The sequence below is a fragment of the Glycine soja genome, chromosome 3 (genome assembly GCF_004193775.1).
Source record: "Glycine soja cultivar W05 chromosome 3, ASM419377v2, whole genome shotgun sequence".
Classification (NCBI taxonomy): Eukaryota; Viridiplantae; Streptophyta; class Magnoliopsida; order Fabales; family Fabaceae; genus Glycine; species Glycine soja.
Genome location: NC_041004.1, coordinates 43,068,711 through 43,093,812, shown reverse-complemented (window position 1 = coordinate 43,093,812; position 25,102 = coordinate 43,068,711). Strand labels below are relative to the sequence as shown.

General features: G+C 30.4%; 3 protein-coding genes across 4 annotated transcripts; all 3 read right to left on the bottom strand.

The window, feature by feature from the left end:
* Nucleotides 1-5,851: 5,851 nt before the first annotated feature.
* On the bottom strand, nucleotides 5,852-10,312 carry LOC114407284 (calcium-dependent protein kinase 26-like). Its single transcript, XM_028370331.1, has 7 exons — nucleotides 9,141-10,312; nucleotides 8,213-8,356; nucleotides 7,951-8,103; nucleotides 7,479-7,594; nucleotides 7,183-7,350; nucleotides 6,537-6,761; nucleotides 5,852-6,353 (listed from the first exon to the last, which is right to left on the bottom strand). Exons 1-7 carry the CDS (start codon nucleotides 9,976-9,978, stop codon nucleotides 6,225-6,227), a joined length of 1,773 nt encoding a protein of 590 aa, XP_028226132.1. The 5' UTR covers nucleotides 9,979-10,312; the 3' UTR covers nucleotides 5,852-6,224.
* Nucleotides 10,313-13,255: 2,943 nt separating this feature from the next.
* On the bottom strand, nucleotides 13,256-15,722 carry LOC114407283. The gene is made up of 2 exons (XM_028370330.1): nucleotides 15,434-15,722; nucleotides 13,256-13,864 (listed from the first exon to the last, which is right to left on the bottom strand). Exons 1-2 carry the CDS (start codon nucleotides 15,607-15,609, stop codon nucleotides 13,492-13,494), a joined length of 549 nt encoding a protein of 182 aa, XP_028226131.1. The 5' UTR covers nucleotides 15,610-15,722; the 3' UTR covers nucleotides 13,256-13,491.
* Nucleotides 15,723-17,775: 2,053 nt separating this feature from the next.
* Nucleotides 17,776-23,227, bottom strand: LOC114407282. 2 transcript variants are annotated; one of them, XM_028370328.1, is made up of 11 exons: nucleotides 23,048-23,227; nucleotides 22,393-22,541; nucleotides 22,146-22,267; nucleotides 21,520-21,628; nucleotides 21,339-21,378; nucleotides 21,027-21,116; nucleotides 20,821-20,920; nucleotides 20,600-20,724; nucleotides 19,936-20,038; nucleotides 18,459-19,228; nucleotides 17,776-18,296 (listed from the first exon to the last, which is right to left on the bottom strand). In XM_028370328.1, the coding sequence occupies exons 2-11, from the start codon at nucleotides 22,529-22,531 to the stop codon at nucleotides 18,041-18,043; spliced, it is 1,854 nt and encodes a 617-aa protein (XP_028226129.1). In that variant the 5' UTR covers nucleotides 22,532-22,541; nucleotides 23,048-23,227; the 3' UTR covers nucleotides 17,776-18,040. The 2 variants fall into 2 exon arrangements, with proteins under 2 accessions (XP_028226129.1, XP_028226130.1); XM_028370329.1 differs by having other exon boundaries at nucleotides 22,393-22,533.
* Nucleotides 23,228-25,102: the final 1,875 nt, after the last annotated feature.

The following is a 25,102-nucleotide window of genomic DNA, read 5'->3' as shown; positions in this document are numbered from 1 at the left end:
TGTTTTTACATATACATAAGATCAAATCTTTAATTATACGTTTAATAAATAAGATTATTTATCGATCATATCATATTGTATTATTCATATTTTATTATTTATTGCATCAATAATGAACTCTAGGATATCTTTGTTTAAATTTATGTACTTCATTATGAAAGTTGGCAAGCATATACACCTCAGCATTATATTATACAAAAGGGGAGGGGTTATAATTTTTTTTCTCTTATAATATAGTTAGACCTTAAATATAAATACTTTCTTTCAATAAAAATTTTTGAATATTGATTTACTATGTTGTAAAAAAATAGTCTTTTCTACTAAATTCAACCCCGTTGATAAGCGTTACAATTAGATTGAAATCATGTGGAATAAAATACTTGAATTTTCATTTAGGTAATAAGTTAGATAAAAAAAATGATGGTAGAAATGAATGTTTGAAAAAGGAGGAATGAAGGAAGGGAAGGGGCAAGTGTAGTGTATGAGAAGATGGGAATGGTAAGGAGTGAGTGTTGTGGGATGACATGGCAGGAGGGAGCAAAGAACATGATTGGTCTTGAGAAGTACCCCACCACCTCACCTCACCTCACCTCCCACCAACCGCGCGTGAGCTGTCAGAACGTGCCGCTTTCACACCATCCAACTTCCCGGCTCCCCCTGTTATTTTCTATTTTCCTTCCAATTCAAATATCCTATTTAAAGCATTCCAATCGAATCCGCTAATAGCCCAGTTTTATCTTGTGCGGAAATATATTTTTTTTCAAATTTTATTTATTTATTTTCATCAATTTTAAATTAGTTACAATTCATTTATCTTGTTAAATCTGACTACTATTTAGTAGAGTCTGACCTTCTAGTCATATTTTTTTATCTACCCGATTTCAAAATTCAAAGATAAAGCAACTAAAGCTCTCAAGCTTTATATCCACCAACAAAATTAATATTTGCTTTTAGGTTTTATAAAGTAAAAAATGTCACATGTGTTTGCAAAAAGATCTAATATATTGTTATCTTATTTAAAGTAAAAATTTTCTTTTAAAAATTATTTTAGATCCTATTTGTGGTTGGACCAACCTGGCCAACATCTGATTTTATCTTATAAAATTATTTTATATTCATCACTGTTAAAAAAATGAAATATGATTGTGTAAATGGCTGTAATACCCTCCCATTATTATCAGGCTCAAGTAGGAGAGAGAATAAAATTAATTAGGAGATCAAACTATAGTGTAATTCAGACTAATGACTTGTTTAGAGAAAAAATAATGATTTTGTAATTTGTTGCTACTCATCTCCAATCCTAATAAAAGTGAGACAATTTATCTCATTGACTTCTAGCATTTAGTATTTTTGGCTATTCAATTTATTAATTAACTAAGAGTATTTTAGGGAAAAAATAATTAATAATTTTTTTGGTCTTGGATCAGAAATGTGTCTCTTAATCTATTTGGTTAAAGATTAATTTTACTTGTAATATGAGATAGTTATTGACTTACACATGGTAGAAATTGAATACAAATTCTCATGCTAATCCATCATTCCCACTCATGTGAATGGAGCGAGACCTTACATTTGCACCAAATCTTTGTGTTAAAAGAAAAAAAAAAGACAAATAATTTTTGAAAAAAGTTCTTACATAAGGACAAAGGTAATACTTTAAACATATTTTTTCATACACAATTTTCTACCTGTACTTTATTCAATTATTTTTACTAATTATTATGTTATCCTTCTAATTTCAAGATTGGTTAAACAATTTTGAAATATTCTCTCCACTTTTCCCTAACTAATTTTATGTTTGTAAATAGTAATGTTTCAAATAAAGTACTATTTTTTAACATGCACATTGTTTGACAGAGATTTGATCATCTATATTTTCTTTTTCTTTTCCATGATTTATAGTGCATTGTTACTTCTAATATATATATTATATTTTTAAAATTTTAATTATAAATTATTGTTGATTTATATTATATTACATTTTATTAACATGAAGTAAATTATATACAAAAATATCCAAAAAATTACAATTTAATAAAAAATTTGAAGACCTAAGTCCTTGTTATAATCCTTTTCGAACTAATTACGATCATGATCATGATGAAGCGGTAATAGAGGTGGTGATTATTATTATTTGGTTAAATTATTCATCTGATCCGTATAGTTTTACCATTGTTATCCTTTTAATTCCTATAATTTGAAAGTGATTTTATTAGTCCTTATATTTTACATTTTAATTTTCTTTTTAGTTCCTATATTTTGAAAGTGATTTTTTTAATATTTATAATTTAAATTTTTTTAATATTTATAATTTAAATTTTTTTTTTAGTCTCTATAGTTTCAAAGTAATCTTTTGAGTCCCTATATTTTATATTTTAATTCTCTTTTAGTCCTTGCCATCAAAATATGAGTAATATTATCAATTACAATTACAATTAACTACAAAAATATTAACAAGTAATTCGTAACTAATTTATCGCAAGATAATTTGTAATAAAAAATAGTTGATAATTTATAACTAATTTATAGCTAATTATATATATATATATATATATATATATATATATTTTGTAGTAAGGACTAAAAGTAATTAAAATACAAATTATAGGGACTAAAAGATAATTAAAATACAAACTATAAGGATTAAAAAGAATATTTTCAAACTATGAAGACTAAAAGAAAATTAAAATGTAAATTATAGGGATTAAAAAACTTATTTTTAAACTATAGGGACCAAGTGATTAATTTAACTTTATTATTTTATTCCAATAGCAATGAGAATCAATAGTGTCATACAAAAAACGTTTTTTTTTTTCTTTCTATTTTGGACTTTTTTTATTTTCCTATATATATGTTAATTATTGTTTTGTTTTTTTAACAGGCTCAGCACATTGCTTTACAATCAATTTATCCATTATATTTTGTAAATATTTTTTTTTTTGTCAGTGAACTCAGATTAGAAAAGACAATTTTTATCCTTCGTCCTTCTCAGATGTTCAATTTTTTTTCTTTTTTCAACTGACTATTTAAATTGGCTTATTTGACTTGCACGGTTAGGGTAAAGCTTTCAAGTCCTTATGTTATAGAGTAATTAATATACCATACTAAATTTAGTATGTAAAATTGTTTTTTTAGTTTTTTATATTATTTTTGTTAGTTATTGTTTCTTTGGTCTATTTTTTTTTTGTTTTTTTCTTAGTTGTACTATAGATATGTTGTCATTAATATTTAATGTAATATAAATTAGTCGATATAATTTATATTTAAATTGTATTTCTTATTTATTACAAGAATTTAACTTTTCTAATTAATGGCATAATTTAAACCTATAGCAAATATTTATATCTCATGGAGAAAGAATTTAACTTTTCCAATTAAAAAGGTCTTAATATAATTTTTTTTCCAAAATACTAATAAAATACTGTACCTTTAAATTAGGCTTTTGTTAAATAAACAAGTCATATTTATGTTTTCAGTTCAGAATTTGAGATATAAGTCAATCATCTTTAAAACAAAACTTACACTAACCACTAGGGTCAGCCTAGTAAGAAAGTTTAGAGTAATATGTAGGTTCAAACCTCAGTCATCATTATAAAAAAAACTTACACTTATTTCTAATATTCCTAATTTATATAAAACATGAAATGTACATAAAAAAAATACAATACCTATAGACAAAGAAAAGCAAAGGAAGAAATTATGAGGAGAGGAAAAACGTATTAGTTCACTCGGTGAACTTACCCTCGATAGCTGACCGCGTAGCAAGCATGATGACAACACTCCTCTTATATGTGATTCGATTATGAAGCTGGGATATATTTGACCAAGTGATAGACAATAGTCACCAAATCCTTCAAGAAAAAATTGAGGCCTAACTTTTTGATACGTAAAAATTGAATACAGTATGAGGAAATATAAGATTTATAACATTAATACACTATACTTAATCAACTGAGTTAAATCTTTTGATATTGAAGTCTAATTTGTACATAAAAGATAATATATATTTTTATTAGCAAAGAAATTATTATTATAAACAAACAGGATAAGGGTACAAGGAGTATCCAACCTTGGAACAAAATTGCATGCCACAAAATGTAATTGGAGTAAAATTACATGCCATAAAAGAGAATATTAATCCTAATTTGAGTAAAATTCATAATAAAAAAATCCTAATTGGAGTAATGATCCTCACTTAATTTAAGAATTTCATAATTAATCAGACAGCCAAAATCTCACTCATTGATCTGCCAGAACTTATGACCCATATATTGACAATTACACTCAAGCCAACTCCTGGATAATGAAAGGGGGATATGCACTATCACTCAACCTTCTTGTAGGCATCATGTTTTTGTTAAATGTTGATGTCCACATGATTTCTTTCATTATATAATGGAAATCACTGCAAATTGAATTTTGTCCAAACCTCTATCCATCTTAATAACAAATTTTATACATTGAAAGGATTATGGTGTATCTTCTCAAATAATTTTCCAATTACTGAAGGCCAAAAAGAAAGTGAGTCTAGTTGTTAAAGATTTGGTTAGGTTGCATTAGATTCTAGATTTAAACATCCTTACTTTCATTTTACATTAAAGGAGAGAGAGAAAAGAGACAAGAGGCAATGATAATTTAAAGATCAGCATATAGCCATATGCATATACCCACAAATTAAAGGCACTGACTAGCGTTCAGTGGACCTTCCATTGTCCTCATCCAAAATGCTCGAGGATATGTTGAAACTTGAAAGCAAGCATAGGAATCAAAAGGCCCGCGTGGTATGTTTCTCAGTATAAGAGTACATATACAGTGAATGGCAAATTCTACAAACCTGTGAAGGATTTTTACTCCCATTTAGCATTTTTTTTTGTTTTCTTTTTCATGAGCTATGAGAACAACAAATTTTAGTAAAATGTCACGTGTGAGAAGTGATACACGTATAATAAATTATATAATAACTTATATAACATTATATTTTGTTATATTTTGTGTCTATGTTTCTACTCTATTTTATCATTTATTATGTTTCAAATTCAAATTTATCTTTCTTTTTTCTCTTTCTCTCTTTTAGTTGTATTTTGTTGTACAAGTATAATTTCTCTTGTTTTAATGGTGCTGTTACCTTCTTTTCTTTTTTCTCCTTTGGAATTTTCCGCAGTTACCCCAGATTCTTTACTTCAGTTTTTCTTGAGGACTACAAACAATTGTAGTGTAATTTTTTTGTGCATTTTCATGATAATGTTTTTCAGTTTGTTTGTGAATTGGAGTAGAGGTTGAGATTGATAATGGTGAGAATCTCTAGTTAATGCTTATGCTCAATGAAATCATTAAAAAAAACATAAAGAAATGCTTTTGATGTTTAATGGGTGGAGAGGAAAGAGGAGAAACAAGTCACCTTAATTTAATGATAAGATCTTGATCTTTAGATTAAGGTAGAATAGAGAGAGAGAGAGAGAGAGAGAGAGAGAGAGAGAGAGAGAGAGAGAGAATTTTCCAATTTGGTGTAGGTATAAACTTTGATACCTACTGTCTACTGTTAATTAATCCTATGTCTCTCTCTCACACACACAATTATAATCCAAAAAATCACTATGAAGATACATTGACCATGGCCAAGTTATAAGATTGAGACAGACGATCATTTAAGGTTGTGTTTGAATAAGGGGATTTGGAAAGTTTGCAATTTTTCTTTTCCTTCTTTTTGACTTATTAACTAAATTTTGGCCATTGATCTTAAATGTTAAATTGCAAAGATTTATAATTGAATTGATTAAACCTTTTCCCCTTTTATATATAGGTTGTTTTACATTATAATTCTTATCTATAAAACATTCAGAGGCGAGACAAATAAAATTCAGATAGTGATATTTTTGACATTAGGCAACTCATTATAATCCTTTGAACCCTAAGTGTTAAGCATGACAGGCACTACTTGAAAAGCTCCCTCTACCAAACTCCATTATCAAGTCTCATCAGTTCATGTTAAACTTGCTGATATGAATTCTCCTAAAATAATGATGCATTCAACACTTCTAAATAAATGCTGGTATGGCTGAAATTTAGATGTCAACAAGTTGAAACCCAAATGTTTGAAATGAATTTTCCTCTATAACAAACCTATCAACAATTTTACAGAATAATAGCCCCTGACTAAGCTTTTCAAGGGCAATTAATTTCACCCCACCGCGAGGAAAAAGCATAAAAAATATTTCCACTTTTTCTCAACACACTGATAGTACCTCCCTAAATCCAATACTAAAATCAGTGCCACCCTTTAAACCGTTTTTACTTAAATCTGCATTGCCTCTCTGCATCATAGCCACGAATTCATTGTAGTCTATTCGGCCATCCTGAAAGGGTAAAACATGAAAAATATAGTACAGCATATATTTATTTGAACATAAATAAAAAACTTGTGAAGGTCACTTATGAGGATAAAAAAACCAAATAGCAAATAAAGCCTTGTTTAGAATGTTGATTTACATTACATTCAACTGGTAGTATAAAATTACGTTACTATAAAATGTACTCACATTATTCCGATCAGCTTCTTGGATCATTTCCTCCAAGCAGACATTCCCAATGCCAAATTCTTCGCAAGCTTCTTGAAGCTCATCTTGAGTGATGTAGCCACTTCCACTTCTATCAAAAAATGAAAAAGCTGCAACTAAATGATCTTCTCTGTCAACTTTGTTTAAATGCAATGTTGCAGCTATGAATTCTCCATAGTCAATTGTGCCACTGTTATCAACATCTGCCTGCAATCAGAAAAAAAAAATAAAAATGGGACAAATGGATTATAAAAATGTGATACTAAAAATGATTAACACTACCTTTACCATTTTGGTTGCTATTTACTATTTTATTTTTCCCTACTTGCATAAGAATGTTGGACTAAATGGTACTCAAATATCTTTCCCTTGTAAGACTAATCATAAGGAATGGAATTAGAAACACTAATCATGATCTAGGTCAAGTTACAACTTGAACATGTGAAGTCCAATAGGACTACTACTACAGTTCTACTTACATATTAAGAATTATACCTAGCTCCTAAAACAATAAGAATCTTAATACTATAAGGAGAAATTGTTTGGCCAAACAAGAAAAAAAGAAGAGAAAATGTAGGTTTATTTTGTGACATTAAGAAAATTTAAGATAATTCTTGCTAATACTTACAGCTTGCATTAGATCCAAAATTTCTGGTTCACTGAGATTTGCACCAAGCATTTTCAATCCAGCCTTGAGTTTTTCTAAAGTAATTTGACCACTGTTGTCCGTGTCTATCATCTTAAACATTACTTTCAATTCATAGATTTCTTCTTCAGAGAGATTCTCTGCAATAACCTGAAGAGAACAACAAGGAAAGCATTATGAGTGCTCGATTTAACAATTCCAAGTAGAAGTATGTTCATGTATTCTACTTTCCTAATAGAAGTTATAGTGCAGAGTTATGTGTTAGAAAAATTACTTACTCTAAGAGCCATTTTTTTTAGTTTGTTTGTTACAGAAAACTGCTTCAGGCGACTCAAAACTGCAGAATCAAGAGGCTTGTCTGGAGCAACTCCATCAACCTGAATCCAAGGGTGACCTGCAAAGAATCAACACATTATCACTTACAAGGTGATTGCAAAACTTCAACTTCTATGATATCGTGACAATGACAATTAGTACTCACTAGTCAGAAAGTCTAATAAAATGCCTAATACTTTGTCCGAAATCTTAATACAAGAAATTCCTTCTTAGAGTGTGTTTGATCAAACTGAGAAGATCTAACAGCACAGTAATTTTTTTAAAAAAAAAAATCATTGTAACTTTGTATGTGTTGAAGGTGCATCAAATGAAACTATCAGCAATTAAAAGAATAATATGGCCATGCTAAAGACAAATGTGGCATTGGAATGTGTTTCACTAGCATCTCAATGGAATATGAGTACAGAAACTTACGAAGAACTTCATGTGTTGTTATCCGTTTTCTAGGATCTCTAACAAGCATTTTCCTAACCAAGTCTTTAGCACTTTCAGAGATATCAAACCAAGGATCTGAAGAGAAATCAAGATCACCATGCAAAACTTCTTCAAATATCTCTTGCTCCGATTCTGTTACCAAGGAAAATAATTTTTAAAACAAGAAAAAAACTTAAAAGGGAATACAAATTAAGAAAAATGATTGTATCATTCAAGGGCTAGATATCTTAAGAACTCTTACCACCCCAAAATGGAGGTGTTCCGCATAAGAGAATGTATATGATCACACCTGCACTCCACACATCAGCTTCTGGACCATAATGCCTACGTAGAACTTCAGGTGCGATATAATAAGGACTTCCAACCACGTCCTTAAAAACTTCTCCTGTAAATGAAAATTGTTAGTGACAAACACACATAACAATCATGTAACTTAAACAAGCAGAAAATGTAAGTTTTTCAAGTAATTATTTTGAGGAAAGCATCAGCTACAATTTAATTCTTCGAGAAAGCTCTGCATGTTCTCAAATCAAACTAACTCTTATATTATAAAACAATTAGAAATTGTATTAGGTATAACTTTTAAAATAGTTATAACTAAAGTTAACAATTTTTTCATACATGACCCATAGCTGTAAATTGGATAACAAAATATTTTTTTTACACTTTCCGTTCATAAATTAAATTATCTTAATACAACAAATTTGACTCATTCACTGTGAAAAAAAGACTGACACCCAGATACATTGTCCCTGACAAAAACGAGAGGAAAAATCAAATAACTCCCTGTGAGTGGTACACGCAAGCATTTGCCTAATCAAGGAGATTTCCATATGATATTGGTAGCTAAATCAGTTGTACACTTTTTTAAATAAAAGAAATAAAATAACAGATTAACACACTCAATATCCTAATATTTTGTTTTTTTTATAAATAGAATATAACTCTCTTAAATTTTTATTTTTTAAATAAGAAGACATAAAATAGTAAATTAACATGGGTTTAACATCTTAATCTTTTGCTTATTTAAAAAAATAGTAAAAAAAGCAAGTTAATTAATTAATTACCCTCCCAAAAACAAAAACAAACGTTGGCGGAAGAAAAACAATAAGAGAAGGATGTTGATTAGACCAAAAAAGGGGAAAAGAAAATGAACGATTTATCCAAACCTGGTTTGAAGAAAACAGACAATCCAAAATCTATCGCCTTAAGGGTGGACTCTTCATTCCCATCAACGAAAAGAAAATTCTCAGGCTTAAGATCCCGATGCATCACTCCAAGGGAGTGACACCCCTCTATAACACTAACGATAGTCCTTGCAAGTTTTGCTGCTTTTCTCTCTGTGTAATGCCCCTTTTCCACAATCCTATCAAACAGTTCACCCCCTTCACACAATTCCATCACAACATAAACGGCAACACCATCCTCATAAGCCCCTTTGATTGATATCACATTAGGACACCCTTTTAAGTGATGCATTATCTCAATCTCCCTCCTCACATCCTCCACATCATCATCCATAACCAATTTCACTTTTGGAATGGACTTGCATGCATAGTTTTTCCCTGTGGCTTTCTCGGTACATAGGAATGTTGTTCCATATTGACCCTTCCCAAGCTCTTGTCCCAAGTTATAGTACTCCTTAAAGTTACCATTTTTTCTCTTCAAAATTGACTCTGCTTGAAGCCCTATTGGTAGCCTCTTAACTTTGTGAGGCATTTTCTGCATGTGCCTTGTTTGTTCCTCTGAAGGCATATTAGTCTCTTTGTCATGTTTTGGAACTGTTGGTTTCAGCTTCATCTCCTCGTGGTTAATTTTCACTACTTGTGGTGGGTTTTCTTGAACATTCTCTAGAAAATTTGTGTCTTGAATTTTAGTCACGAGTGAAGGTGCATCAGAAATTTCTGTGACACTAGTTTGATGAAGCCACCAGAATGAACCCGGAAGAACATAGGGAAATAGTGCATCATTTGAGGTTTTTGATCCGACACAATTGTTTCCCATCATGCACTTGTCACTGCCTTTGCATATAAGAAACAAGAAGCAGGTGAAGCCCGAAATCAAATTCGAATTTCTGCACCAACCCCACTATAGCCTAAAGCGAGTATGTGAAGATTGAAAGGAAAATCAGTGGAGATTTGAAGAAGAAGAAGGAGAGAATGATTCGCATTAACGAATGAAACCCTTTATGGAAACGAAAATGGACGAAGAAAAGAGGTGTAAAGGGATGGTTTTAAAAGCGTAAAAGTAGAAGTTTTCAAAGGAGTGGAAGATGTAAACTAGAAAGGGAAAACGACCCTTGTGAGACAGAGTCCGAGTGGGAATTGTTGGCGTTTGAATAAGAGAAAGTGTTGATGTTATATAGATGGAAAAGATCGTGTGCAATCTCGAGTACGCAATTAACAAAATGGAAATGATCCTTTTTCATGATGAGTGAGGAGAACGAATGCTCCTTCCATGATGACTTTTTAGTTTTTACACGTGGGAAATGTGTATTTTTCATAGAAATTAGTAAGTGAAATGAATCAAGTTATATTAAAAAAAATTGTGTATATTTAAGAAGAAAGAGATAAAGATGTGAGAATTTAAGATTCTCAATGGGTGAGAGTGAGAGGGATTAGGTACGACAAAAAGGAGGGAAGGTGTTAATGAAATGTTGGAGGAAACGCGTGCGAGCGAGCGAACCAATCCAATGGGAATGAAGGGATCCCACGTGTTGACTGGACGTTCCAGATTTCTTTATTCTACTCGAGTTCGAGTTGTTGTTTTTTGTTCCTACTCATGGTCTTCGTATTGCTATTTGGCACTCTTCTTCTTCAGTACAATCATGATGTGCATTATTAAAGGTTTTTTTATATGATTAGAAACATGTACTATACACATGTAATAGTTTTGCCTTACGAATTAAGTCAAGAGTTTAAATCCAACATGAACTTAAAGAGATAATTAATCTAACAAATTTGTACGAACCGAATAGTTTTTGAAGAAATTTTATTCTATGCCTTGTTATTTTCGACGTTATTTTAAGAAGGGATAAAAATCTATTTTGTTAGCATCAATCTTTAAAATGAATTTTTAAGTACCAATAAATAAAAAAATTATATTAAAATTATAATAATATTTCCTTTTTTAATAAATCTTTTCACTTATAATTACTTAAAATGTAACAAGACCAGAAAAACAATACCTTAACAAGTATGTTGCTTTTGGTTACAAAGTAAAGAGTTTCAAATGCTGAATAAATAATTTTATTTTAAAATAATGATGTTTTTAAAGAAAAATATAAATTATAATCACACTTGTAAGTTGTATGTTACATTATTAATTAAATACAGGATAACGTTTCTATATAGTTTTCAATGTCTTGTTTTGTATTACATGCTTTTGGAATTTTCATTTCAAAATAAAATTGTATTTTTCCTTTTTAATTGATTATTCAATTAAAGAAGATTCTTACTTTTCTTGTTTTTTTTTTACCGGTTCTTAATTTCATTAATTAGTATTTCATTTTTTTAGTTAAATATAATGAGATATATACGAGTTACTACTTACTATTGAAAATATTATATTAATCGTATTAATTTTAAATATTTTAGAATAATTTTTTTAAAGGCCTATACTTTTCAATTCAATATTTTTATTATCAATAAAGTAGTCTTTATTAATTAAACTATCTTTTTTTAGTTTTATAGTTGATATTTTATCACGTTTAATTTAAATTTACAAATATTCATGCAATATACGTAATATTTATTAGTTATTAATAAAAAATGTAAATTTTACTTGGTACTCGATGTTCAATATATTTGATCAATTCAAATATGTCATCATCGACACAAAGGTTGACTAATCCATCTGGACATACTTTTGCAAGCGACCCATTCATGATTCAGCACCAGTCAGTAGTATTTGTTAATAAATCCAAATAAAAATTAAATAATGAACATTGTATTCATCAATGAATACTTCCATAACTCTTTGATGATCTAACAACTAACAACACGTTATCAAATGGAAATGTTTTTATATTATCAACGAATCAAAATGAAAACCTTAAAATTAACAGTTTAATTAACAGAAAAAGAAAAAAAAGGTAAGGGGACATGAACATGGATTTTACGAGAAAAAAAGTCAAACAGATAAGTGGTGCCGCACTAACTTCCATTAGCGACTGAACTTTCTGAACGTGTTTTTTCAGAGGAACGAACAAAGTTAATCGATTCAGAATTTTGTTATGCTCCTAGTCCTTGGAGTTTGAGGACTTTTAGTCTTCATCTTCAAGACAGCAAAGTGGCGTCAATGATGTGATCAAAGCATGAAACGCAAAGCCACTACTACGAGTTAAAGGGATCGTGCAACATGGCATCCACTTCCACAGCAAGAGTCAAAGTGTTAAAGACTCAAAGCACTTTTTGATACAGAATCCCAAATAGTTTTGAACTTTCAATTAGCCCAAAATTTAATTTAATTTTAGATAAAAGTAATTTTAATTAAACATAGATTTGAATAAATTAATTTGTTTTAAAATATTTAATTTAAAAATTGATTTTAACATAATGAATATTATTTAGATTGTGTTAATAAAATCACTTTTAAATATAATTTTCAAATATAATCACTTTTCTTAAATTAATAATAGTATTACATTATTTAAGAAAAAGATTTATCAAGTGTTGGTATGAATAAAATTCAACTTAAAACTCTTGAGATATGAATGAAACTTAAATTCTCATATTAGAATCTCATCAATAAAAAAAATAATTAGAAAAAAAAATCATATTAATGATCAATCAAGTTCTTTAATAATAATAAATCTGATAGATATTTCAATATCACATTAACCCAAAAAATCAAACTTAACCTTATAACATTTTAAGTATATATTGCATTTAATTGCAAAAATACTTTTATCTTTTAATTTTGTTTTTATTTATAAAATAACACCTTAATTTTAATTTATTTTTAAAAATACATATACAATAAAAGTAGAATGAAACAATAAAATCAAACAAATTAAAAAGTCATAAGTTGATCCTTTTCATTTTCTTTACGATCAAATCAATCCAAGAATTTCATCCAAACCCATCAATGATCAATCATACAATAGCTGTCTGGAGTCATTTTGAATAAACTTTCGTCAACGCGAGAGGGAAACAAAGTTCACTCTCTGCTGCCTCAACTAATCGATAATTTAACCGAAATAATTAATCCAATCATCCGCTATATTAGGGATATTTGAAAAATGAATGTAAATGCACATATCTTTCCATCCACCCGCTGATAATTTGGCTTAAAAATGAATTGCTTAATCATTCTTATTGCCTACAACTGAGTGTAGGGGGAAAACAAAAATTTGGTCACACGCTACATCAGAAACAACTTCAAATAAAAAGTAAAAAGAAACATGTTAATACTTAATACAGAGAAACATGTTACTAGAGGACTTGATTGTGGTCCAGATGTCCACAATCTAATACAAAACTAAGAAAACTTATTTTATACCCAGGGCATATTTAAGGTTTAAACATCTTTAGCCATTGCAACAAAATCAGTATCTCCTGATTCCTTCTCCTTGGATTTAGGATAAGCTTCTGGCCGACGATATTCTTCAATAGGTATCCCTCTCCTCACAGAGGGTGAGGATGACTCTGCATCAAAGATGCTTGGAGACTTGGAAAAAACATCAAAAAACCCATTCGCTGCGTCGAAGAAATGACTGAGACCACTTAACAGGTTACGTTCCATGACTTCAATATCATTTTGTAGCCCAGGAAAGTCAAACACACCACTGGCACCGTCAGATGAGCTAAATGGAACAGACCTTCCTTTAAGTACTTCATCTGTGATATCCTCTTCAGTATACTCTTTGTTTGATTGCAACACTTCGGCGGGCCTGGAAAGCGTCGTAGGTAAAAATGAGATGAATATTTCAGTCACATTTAAAAAGAGAGGGTAACTGGATAGTCCAGCCATATTCTCAAATAATCTTAATGCCCAAACATTAAAATCAACCTATAAAGAACAGAATCTTTTAAAAATCCATATGAAAATACTCCAAAGGAGCACCTCTAAAAGGCTCTGCAGTACCTAAAGCCTGAAAACTGAAATCAATAAAAGCACATCCACATTCCACTGATGCACATAAACATACAAGTGCACCTACATACAAATAGAGATGGGTCCTTATCATAAATTTGAATGGAACCAAATTAGACCCTTTTTGAATAACCTTCTCCATGAGCACTTAAAATGTAAAATGACTAGAGCTTCATCCATAAGGCATAAGTTAAAATCAACTCATGCTCCTCAGCTTTTGGAGAAGTTGGATGAGAAAACTTCTATAAAATTAATTGATTAAGTTGATTTAAACTTATGAGAGAAATTCAATTCATTTTACCTTCTTATTTTCATCTCCTATGAGTATTTATGAAAAAGTTTATCCAAACAAGGCAATACTAGGGTACAAAGGTTCTTATAACTAGGGTTGCTTGGCCATCAAATATCAACTGTGCAGTATGGACCAACTCACTGATGACAAGCTCAATTGGAAGAATCCTCTGTGTGTGTGTAAGTGTGACCAGAATCATTCTCTTTCCCTCCACGTTTCCATACAGAACATTATATCAGTTTGCTTTTCAATTGAAACAGCGTACAATTAAAATCAATTGCATCTTCCACTACTAATAAGGTTATAGTTCTCTATCTCTGAGTCATCATAAGAAAATAATTTGACATCCAACAACCTAACAAGAAATTATTCAGAATTCTATAATATTACGAAGCCAATTATCTGGTTTGTCTACCATGATAAAAAAATTAATCATTCAAGTTATATCTTAAAAAGACTAAACAAACTAGATTTAAAAAACTAATCCGGCCATTACATAGTATGCCTTACTCTTACTTTCAAATCATTTACCGTAGTCATATTAAATAACAAGCTATTTTTCACCTGGCTTTGCATGAACGCAGATATATGAAATCAAAGTAAGATGGAGAGAAATAGAATAGGTGTGATGCAGGCCAAAGGAAGTAATTTTTATTATTTATTAGTAATATATTGATTTGAGTTTAATGGCAATCTTAGTTATACAGTTTTGCTTCTGTTCTGCATCAATAGAAGAACAGGAGCAAAGATAGAACATAATTTACCCTAATTCTTAAACAGAGCAAAGATATAACATACTTTACCCTAATTCTTAAACGGAGCAAAGATGTCAGTGCATCCGTTACCAATTATATCCAGATTTTGATTCAAAAAATTCATCAAATTAGTTTGTGATCAAGGAAAACACACACACACACACACACACACACACACCGTAGGCTAGAATTCATAGCAAACCTCTTCCTAATACCTAATCAATGAATCGTATTTTCTTGGGAATCACATTTGAAAGTATTGCCAAAAAATTAAAACGATTTTAATAAGTGATAAAGAAGAGGAAAAAAGAAATATTACTTTCCGATGCAATTCCTGAGAATCTCTTCGGTTTTCTCGCACTTTCTGACGAACTTTCCAGTTTCAACCTCCTCTGTTCTGCACTGAGATTTGACGACCTTGGTGGTGGCGCATCGTTCCGAAGAGTTATCGCGTCGAACATCGTCGCTGTTGTCATCCTTCCAAACCCACCCCATTTTCGTGCTTTCAACTTTCGCACCAAGTCTCCTTTTCCTTTCCTTCCTTATAGCTGCTTGCTTTTGTGTTCGCGACTTGTACTTGCACAACAAGACTTCGGGTTCAAACGGTGCGTTTTGCGTTCACGCCTTAGATGAATTTATATACCGTACAAGTTTTTTTCCCCGTAAAATATTAATAATTAATTTATTAATTTTTATAACAACCAATCTTATTTTATATACAGTAATAGTATTTAATAGTAGAAGACATTCACATCATCCTAATAAAAAAAAAGGCATTGAACACAGTATATATCATTGTTTTTTAACGTTGACAACATCTTATTTATAGAAACTATATGATGCAAAAAAATTCAAACAAATTAAGGAATTATTGTAAAGTATAAAAGATTTCATAATGTTTTCAAACGATTGCGAAGGTTCATATAGTGACAGAAAAATGAAGAATATCGTGTGCAATTAAAAAAAAATCAAAAGACATTAATATCATTTACTCATTCGAATATTATTTTTCTATGCAAGTAGTAAAACATAAATTAAAAAATAATTTTTAAAATGATTAATCAATAAAAATATTTTACTATCGTTGTTGAACTTTTAGTTTTGAATAATATTAAATTATTTTAGTTAATAGAATATAATTTCATTGGTAATTTTAAATATTCAAATAAGTTTTTTTATTTCTCATAAGTATCCTCTTTTATAGACAATTATATTTGAGACAATGTCAAATACTAATTATGTGAGTACCTCACCGAGAGAATTTGAATTTTGTTCCACCATTTTGTGATCTGAGCTTTCAATATTCAAATGAGTTTAATTTTGATTGAATTTTTTAAAATGTTGTTTAAGTAAATTCAATATTCAAAATTTTATATATAAACTAATTTGTAAAAACTTTTTCATATTAAAAATAGTAAGTAATTAATCTTACAGACTTTGCCTTCATCACCATGCTTATTAAAAAAAAAACCAATTTGATTTTCTTAGCATTAATCTTGACATTCGCGGTAATTTTTAAAGTTATGGTCCTCCTAAATTTCTTTTCTGCCTTGTAAAATCTAGATAATTAAAAATCAAGTGACATCTCAAAGGGAGCACTCACGTTGGCCAAAACTAAAGGATTTCAAAACTGAACAAATTTACATCAGCACTGCCATATAATCCAAATTGATCCTAATTCATGAATGTTATTCATGTATCAATATCTCATTATTTAAAATAAAAAGTATAAAATGCATATTTAACTCCAACTAATAAAAATTTTAAAACATTTAATTTTATTTCTTTTGGGCTTCATTTTACCCATCTTATCAACCACATAACAACAACAACCAACAAAGCGCGTGAAAGCCGATAGGGGAGATGCGTAAAATGTCAAGGGTATTTTGGGGGTTTACTTTTATTTTAATATACTAAGCGGTTGCAGGAAGTAACAGCCTCAAGGGAGCTCCTGCTTCAAAGACAAAGTACAGTGGGCCAAGCCCAACATTTAGTTGTCATTTTTTCAATAATGGCATTTTCAGGAGCTTCAACACGAGATTTTAACTCTTTTAATCTATTTTTTTTTATGTCTTTAAGTTTTAATTATATTGTGTGTTCCCTTACTCTTACCAAAATTTCCATTAGATCCTTCAACTATTTTTTTGTTTTAATTAGATCCTGAATTTTTTTTATTTTCAATTGAATATTTTCGTCTAATTATCGTTATGAAAAATTAATCACATACTTTGAAGACAGGAGAGTATGTTGTAACTTGTAAGAACAAATGAGGCAACTTTGAGAGTTTTCGGTACATTTTTAACTTTCGAGCCAAACAATTTAGGGACTTTTAAAAAAATATTAACTGAATTGAAGATTAATTTTCATATAGATAATTAAATAGGAGGACCAATTGACAAAAAATAAATTAGGAACTCAAACTGAATTTTGTAAAAATATGGACCTGCGAATCAATTTAACATAGCTTTAATTCTAATCTAAATTATAATATTTTTATAAAAAAATTATTAATGATTAAAAAATATCATAACACGATATAAATTATTTTTAATCAGTGAATAGGGATCATCGAATTAGTGAATGGAGGATAAAAGTCACACCAAGTATGCTAGGAACAAAATAAAACTAACTTAATTATAACATTCATAGACTACGCATATCTAATACCTAATTAATCAATCATACATTTCTAAATAGACTTAATTCTAGAGAAAGACTGAGCAGCAATAATAACAGTAATTTGACATTACATATATTATATTTCTGATAGAACAAGACGGGACAAAACTAGTCCAACATATATGACCATTATACAAGTGATCTTCGGATAAATACAAAATATTCACCAAACATGTTGGCAAGTGGACCTCATGCCTCTAAGTACCCTATTTTCTTGTTATTGGCTTTCAAACTTTTCTCTTTTTAGCTAATGCATAAAACAACAGTATCGATACTTCATCTCCCTGGTTGACTTTTTCAGGTCATATGAAGTCATATCTTGGACTGCGTCACTGTTTAATTGCTTGTTATCACATATTGTTTGGTCCAGAATTGTCCCATTTTTCAAAGAATATGAATCAGCCTGGCTTGTTTCAATTGGTATTGAAAGATTCTGCTCTGGTGAAGCCGGTACTATTTTCTTATAGTTTACTTCCTTTAAGTTAGGATTTGTTCCTGTGTGCCTGAAGGTACCAAAAAGAACAAGAGCATCAGTTAAATACATATTCATAATAAAACTACACTATGAACTAGTTGGCTTATATTGCATTAGATGTTCCCAAAATATTATTCAAAAATCTTTGTTCCTTTAAATAACAAGAGTTAGAGTAAATAAAATAAATCACCTGAAGCTTTGTATCGTCCCAGGTTCTTCTAAATTTTCCTCCACTACATTGCTGCTTGATACTTTGGCACTATCCTCATTTTTCAAACATACTTCAATAACTTTTGCAGAATCTGAATCAACTGTGCCACCTTTTTCCATGCAGTGGAACTCTTCACCAGCAGAGTTTAAAGTGGACCCGAGGGGATGAAATCCACATTTTCTAACTACTGAAATAACCCTCTCTATTGTTTCTATAGCATTTCTCACGTCTGAGCGTATATATACATTCATTCTGTCCTTCAGTACACTCTTTGTATCATCTTCCTCAACTGGAATGCCATGCACTTTGTTGACATCTTTCTCAGTCTCAACAATCTCTTCACTAACTGTTTCTACAATCTCTTCGTTATCTGCATCTACAATCTCACCATTTTCCTTTTCCATCAGTACACTCAATGAATCACCTTCCTCAATTGGAACGCCAAGTACCTTATTGACATCCTCATCAATTTGTACAATCTCTTCACTACCTGCATCTAAAGTCTCTCCATTGTAATTATTTGCGCATTGGTTGCTGCTATCATCACAGGATACATCTTTTGCCCCGTCCTCACTTTGAACAAGTTCTTCTGTAGGAACAATGCTTGCATCTTGCTTAAGCTCTTCACCATCCATAGCCTTTGATTTCCTAGTGCTTAATAGAGCTTCGCGAATTCTAACATACAATGAGTCCTCCAAGGCCTTGCTGAAGTCTTTATCTTTATCATTGCCCATCATAGAAGTCACAGCCTTTAACAGTATGAGAAATTGGTTAATGTCAAAAGGTGATGAAAAATAATAATATAACAATGCACTGAATGCAGTATACATGAGCAAGCAGAAAATGGTAAATAAGCTGCAACCTATCTTCTAACTAGCCATTGCAAATAAAGTGACTATAAGTTCATGAGCCAGGGCAAATTCTCCTAGATAAGTTAAGGAGAATGTTAACAGTTCCCTTGGAGCACCAGTTAAAGAAACAGAAATAGAAAGTATTGAATGAAAAGGAAAGTGTTTATTATTAAAAGCATAAACATTATTTAGTACTTCATTTTTATGTAATAAGAAGTATTTAGTTGTGTGTCAATTGTCAAATACTCCTTACAAGAGTCTTTCAGACAATCATTAGCAAGACCCGAGTTAAATACATGTAGCAATTAAAGAATCCGTATTAATGAGTACGAATGTTATCCCTTTTTTCCTTTTCCCTCTAATCCTGATTTCCGAGTGATAAAAACAACTCTTTTATCAAATAATATTAACAACAATAACAATAAAGAATCGATCTTTAGAATTTAAAACATAATGCTGCCTTACATTTACTTATAACTTGTTCATTTTGTTTTTAGAAGAATTTGTTGATCTTATTAGTTGGATGCCAGAAAGTAGAAACAAAGTCAATATTGGTTGATGCAATGATGCTTAATAACAAAAACAATCTGAAAAGAATCTACAACCTTCTGATAAAGCCTGAAACCACTGCCGATGAGCTGCCTTGAAATGAAATTTAGGAGGGTTGGAGGTACAAAATCTAGCTTTAAATCCAAATTTGCTATTATCCTACAAAATTTGACAAAAAAAAAGTGTTGGAATAACGATTGCTGACCAAAATCCTTTTTCATTTTTTCACCACATTTTGGAAGTTAAGCAAAACCATTAGTATATAAATTAAAGCCAGTTCAATTAGTCTAATAATATTACAATAATGATAAATTAATATAAATATCAATTATATTAAGAAAAAAGGAATTAAAGTAAAATAAATACATGAAATATAAGAAATATATATTAATGTAATTGTATTTTATTTTATTTAATATATATTTTGTACTCATAATCGAATTTTTTTAAAATATCATATTCACCTCGAGAAATTCTATAATAATTCTGAAAATTTAAGGAATTCAGTACGACAAACTCTCTCCTCCTCTCCTTACTGTGTGCAAGCTCGGTCAACTATATATTGGCATAAAAAACAATTATACCAAAACTCTAGATTTCTTTGGTACCATACCAACTTTCATTGTAGATTACTCAATACTTGTACTCATCTTTGGTTTTCCCCTTTGATCTCCACACTCCAAGTTACTTCTAATTTTTTAGTACTTACTTAAAACTCACCGAAAATAACTTCTTTCTGATGTCACCTTTTGCATAGCATAGCCTCCCACCAAATCAATTCTCACGACATCCTTTGCTTCAGGAATTGCATCCTTGTTTAAATCATCAATTTTTGACTCATGAACCTAAAACCAAATTAAACACACATTTCTTGGAGCTTAGATCTAGTTTATAGTAATTAACTTTCTTGAGAAAAAATAAAGAAGGGTCTAGGGTACTACCGTATTCAAAAGAATAACTACTAAGTCATCTTGATAGTACTCAAACAGATAATAATGCACTATAGCCTCCCTTGTAGCCAGCGGCCATGGAACCTTCATCCTTTCTTCCACAATGAGCAATATAAGTATTCAAAAGTAAAGGCTTTTAGCATGGTCAGTGACACTAAAAAGTAAATCTTTTTTAACTGATGCAGGTAAAGACAAACCTAACTAGTGATATTTGTTCCCCAATTTGGACCCTCTGCAAACGATCAGATACTAAAATTTTGAAACTGGGAATAGTAAACTGAGGCCACCTGAAACAATGAAAATTGTGAAAAGGATATCAGCTAGAAGTATCACTGAGATTTTTATAGTGATCCCCTAACATAGATTCAAATAATTTTTATGCTATACAAAAATAATGTCAAAAGGATGCAAATAGGATGGGCTTGTAACTCTAATTGAATTCATTGGTATAACTTCAATTCTAACCTTAAATAGAAAATTAAAACCACATATTGCAATATGATTCTTACCATTTCTTGTAGAGAGGGGTCTCCCACGATAGGCATAAAGCTGTAAGTGTAACGAAGGTTAACATTTCACATGTCAGTACCAAAAACAAATTCACATGTTAAAATCATAACATGACCTTTGTTATTAAACTAATCAAAAGGGCGATGCTAAATTTTTTTGGCTCATTATAACATGACTCACAAAGATCTAGAGGTCCATCTACATAGCCTTCAACTAGCAATGTATGAATGGGAGTTCCCTCTGGTCCTTCACGATACATAACACGAAACTCTTCATTATCCTGTTTTAACTGTTGAAAGAAGTAAAATTGTCAAAACTTACAAGTTGATGGAACAACTCGCGTATATCTACTGTCCAAAGCATAAGCAGCACCCAGCACACACAAATATTACACAAGAATGCATCAGTACATTGAATTATCAATAGGTAAATCACTGAAGCAAGAAGTTGATCAGCCAATGTCAATTTCTGATTTCTATTAAAAGAACTCACCAGTTAGGTAAATAAGGACAAAACATAGGTGTAATTCTATAGGTGTTTTTGGTTCTGTTTTTCAATCAAAATTGGAGTTTTACTTTGGTAATCCGCTTAATAAAAATTTCATTAAATGTCAATATACTGAATTTAGATTATCTAGGTAAAACTTTAATTCTAATGTAGAACAACGCCACAAAATAATGTGAAACTGTATCAAAGTTTTGTCTGGTAAATAAGACCAAGACAGGAATGTTCAAGATCTAAGTCAACGGATGATGATCTAAATAAGCAATTGAAATATCAAGAAAACAAAACATAATATAGCTTACTTTCCAATCAGTGTGTGATGTACTACTAGATCCTCCACCATTGTCTCCAGAAGCACTTCTCAACATATCAAGAAAGTTGCATAGCTCTGTAGTCTTGGTTTCTACTTCTTTCTCATTACATCCTGCAAAACCAAATATAGAAATAATATAAAAAAAGATAAACATAACTACCTAAAATAACAACACCTGTCAGCTAGTACCCTTTTTTGTGCCAAAGAGCTCAAAGCAAATAAGGGAGTGCTATTACCCTCAATTTCCACTTCTGAAGAACGTTGGAGTTGACTTTTGACAAGCGTTTTGAGTGTCTGTTCATTAGTCAGATCTGGTAAGGCAAGGGTGTTGTCCAACCTTTCCCTATACTGCACAATGTTTCCTTTTTTCACCATCTCTATATCTCTAAGGAAAAAAGAACGAGCCTTCTATCAGAAAGTCATGTGCTAAACAACCATTTATGTTATAATAATTCTAAGATTCTGAACTGAACATTCTCCAAAAACAAGACTAGCTAGCCATCCATTAAGGTTAAATTGAATTTCACATCTCATCGAAGCAGCACAAAAGTAGCATATTGTATCACATCACTAGCCCCACTAATGTTAACAAAAAGAAAAAATAAAGGCCAAGAAAGTGGTTATATGCATAACTCTTATGAGTATGACATATCCATTTGAAGATTTGAGTCTGAGCTACCAAGGTTGCGCCAATGAACTCAGAAATTATTGAAAATTTGAGCCACTTGTTAACAGAATTAGGACACACACACCCCAAGAAAGAAGGGTGACAAAAATTAATGAAGCCACGTGAGCAGAACCAAACTCAAAGACCATTCATAATGGCTAAAACAGAGGCGCTAATATCCAATCTAAGAAGCAAATTTTATTATTAAAACAAAACTCACTTACACGAAACTTTCGGTGGATCACTTGTGGTTTTTAACAAGAAAAGGCTGAAATTTGCATCGACCAAAGAGTAACTCAATTGTCCTCACCGTTCAGAGAGGAGACAGAGTTTTCTGAAGTGAAAACACCCATGCGGAGGCCAGCAGACATGGGAACAACCAAACCAAGTTTAATATTATGAGGAACACTTTCTTTTTAACAATTACTATTATATGACAAAATTCTCTTTTTGAGAATTTAATGTAATAACGTTTAAAGTTTTGAACCCAGAATCATTTATTAAATTAAAATAATTTCATATAAATTGATCAACGTATTTCATGATCATATTTATTTTTAGTTTAGAAAATAGTTAATAACATATGTATATCTCATTGAAATTAGCTGGGACTTCATGTTCTTTTGGTCTCACACAATACAATAATTTCTTCTTTTATACATATTCACTTTTATTAATTAAAAATGATTAAAACTATAAAATCATAAATATAACTTACTACATTAAATAAGAAGTGATTTAGTATGATTTATAACAACTTTCAATAAATAATAATAATAAAAGTGAGTTATAAAGTATTCTGATTTCTGGTAGTGTTATTTTGTCGTTTTATGGTATGTTTGGATTATTTATAGAGATCCGTTTGGAGGGTGTTAAAGGTCCTTTTAGAAGAAGATATCATCTTTGGTAAAAGGAAAGGTGTATGAGAATAGGGGTGTACACAGACCCCCGAGGTGGAAACAATCATGGAAGGAAGGGTGAGAATGAGTGAATGGTTAATCCTTGTAGGGCAAGGTGCAGAGGAAGAAAATGTGACGTATCATAGTCAATGAATTGAATTGAGGTTAGGTTGGTATTTACAAGTCTAATAAAGAAGGTAAGACTCAGGCCACGTGGTGAGTACAAGTATTGGTACAATAGGTGGTGTATGAACCATAACAAGACAACAAGCAACTTACCATGCACGTGTCTGTCTCTCTTCCCCCAAATTGAAACACATAATACAATTAATTAACAAGAAATGCTAGGGATAACTCTCTTTAATGCTCTTCCTCATGTTATTTTTATTACAATTTATTCAAAATTAATAAATTTCATTTTTTATTTAATATAAATTAAAAGAGAAAATCATTAAATCAGAAATAAAATCTAAAAAAATTATTATTTTCAATAAATTTTAACCAATTATACAATAAAATATAAGAGAAAGTATCGTCAATAATTTTTAATTAATTATATATTTTTTCTTTTAATTGATTATTTGGATTTTAATTAATTTTTCTTTTACCAAAACAATCTATTTTAAGAAAAAATGATATATCTAATCACAATTTTATGCTCAAGATGATAATCAAATATCATGTTCAAGTGTAATCACTTGCTGAAGAGTCATAAAACTAAAGAAAGACTCAAAAATCCCAATACCCCATTACTCAGATGCATAAATGTATTTATACAGTGGTTTTCTCTAAAAAAAAATAGGGTATTTAAATGACAATGGTGATAATTCATTGTTTGATATATTTGTAATGTGGCTTATAACCTTGATATGTCAAAAAGTGGTAAGATCTTTATAGTTGTCACGCATTTGTGTCCAAGTCTATCACATGTAAGAAGACGACACAACCTTTTCACTATACACATCTTTTCATTTTGTGCGACATTAGGCTTGATAACTCGATTGTATATATACTAAGCATATCTACTTGACAAAGGACTCAAATGTACAAAAGGCAACAAATGAGTGAAAGATTCCTCATTAGGCACAACATAGTCAACCTATAGATTGAACGATTCACAACTCCTTAACGCCGAGCTAATAGGTGTGAACGCTTGCAAAGATCGGTCCATAGTGATCCAACAATTCATAACCCCTTAAGTACAAAGTTGAAAGGCAAGAGCGTTTGTCTAAGTTGATTCGTAGGGATTAAATGGTTCACAACCCTTCAAGTCCCTTAATGTTTTCTGACTAATATAACACTTTCTCTAATATTTTTTTTCTCTTGTCTTAATCAAATGAAAGTTAAAAAATTTCTGTTATTAAATAGAGATTTTATTAC

Bases quoted from the DNA above. Each gene is read 5' to 3' on its own strand.
- LOC114407284 (XM_028370331.1), bottom strand. From the start codon at position 9,978: ATGATGGGAAACAATTGTGTCGGATCAAAAACCTCAAATGATGCACTA. The intron at 8,104-8,212 runs GTAAGAGTTCTT...CCTTGGTAACAG, and splicing joins AACACCTCCATTTTGGGGTG to AATCGGAGCAAGAGATATTT. The intron at 6,762-7,182 runs GTAAGTATTAGC...TTCTGATTGCAG, and splicing joins TTTTGGATCTAATGCAAGCT to GCAGATGTTGATAACAGTGG.
- LOC114407283 (XM_028370330.1), bottom strand. From the start codon at position 15,609: ATGGGGTGGGTTTGGAAGGATGACAACAGCGACGATGTTCGACGCGAT. The intron at 13,865-15,433 runs GTAATATTTCTT...GACGCTTTCCAG, and splicing joins CTCAGGAATTGCATCGGAAA to GCCCGCCGAAGTGTTGCAAT.
- LOC114407282 (XM_028370328.1), bottom strand. From the start codon at position 22,531: ATGGTGAAAAAAGGAAACATTGTGCAGTATAGGGAAAGGTTGGACAAC. The intron at 21,379-21,519 runs GTGAGTCATGTT...TTACACTTACAG, and splicing joins AGATGGACCTCTAGATCTTT to CTTTATGCCTATCGTGGGAG. The intron at 20,039-20,599 runs GTGAGTTTTAAG...CAAATTTTGTAG, and splicing joins TCAGAAAGAAGTTATTTTCG to GATAATAGCAAATTTGGATT.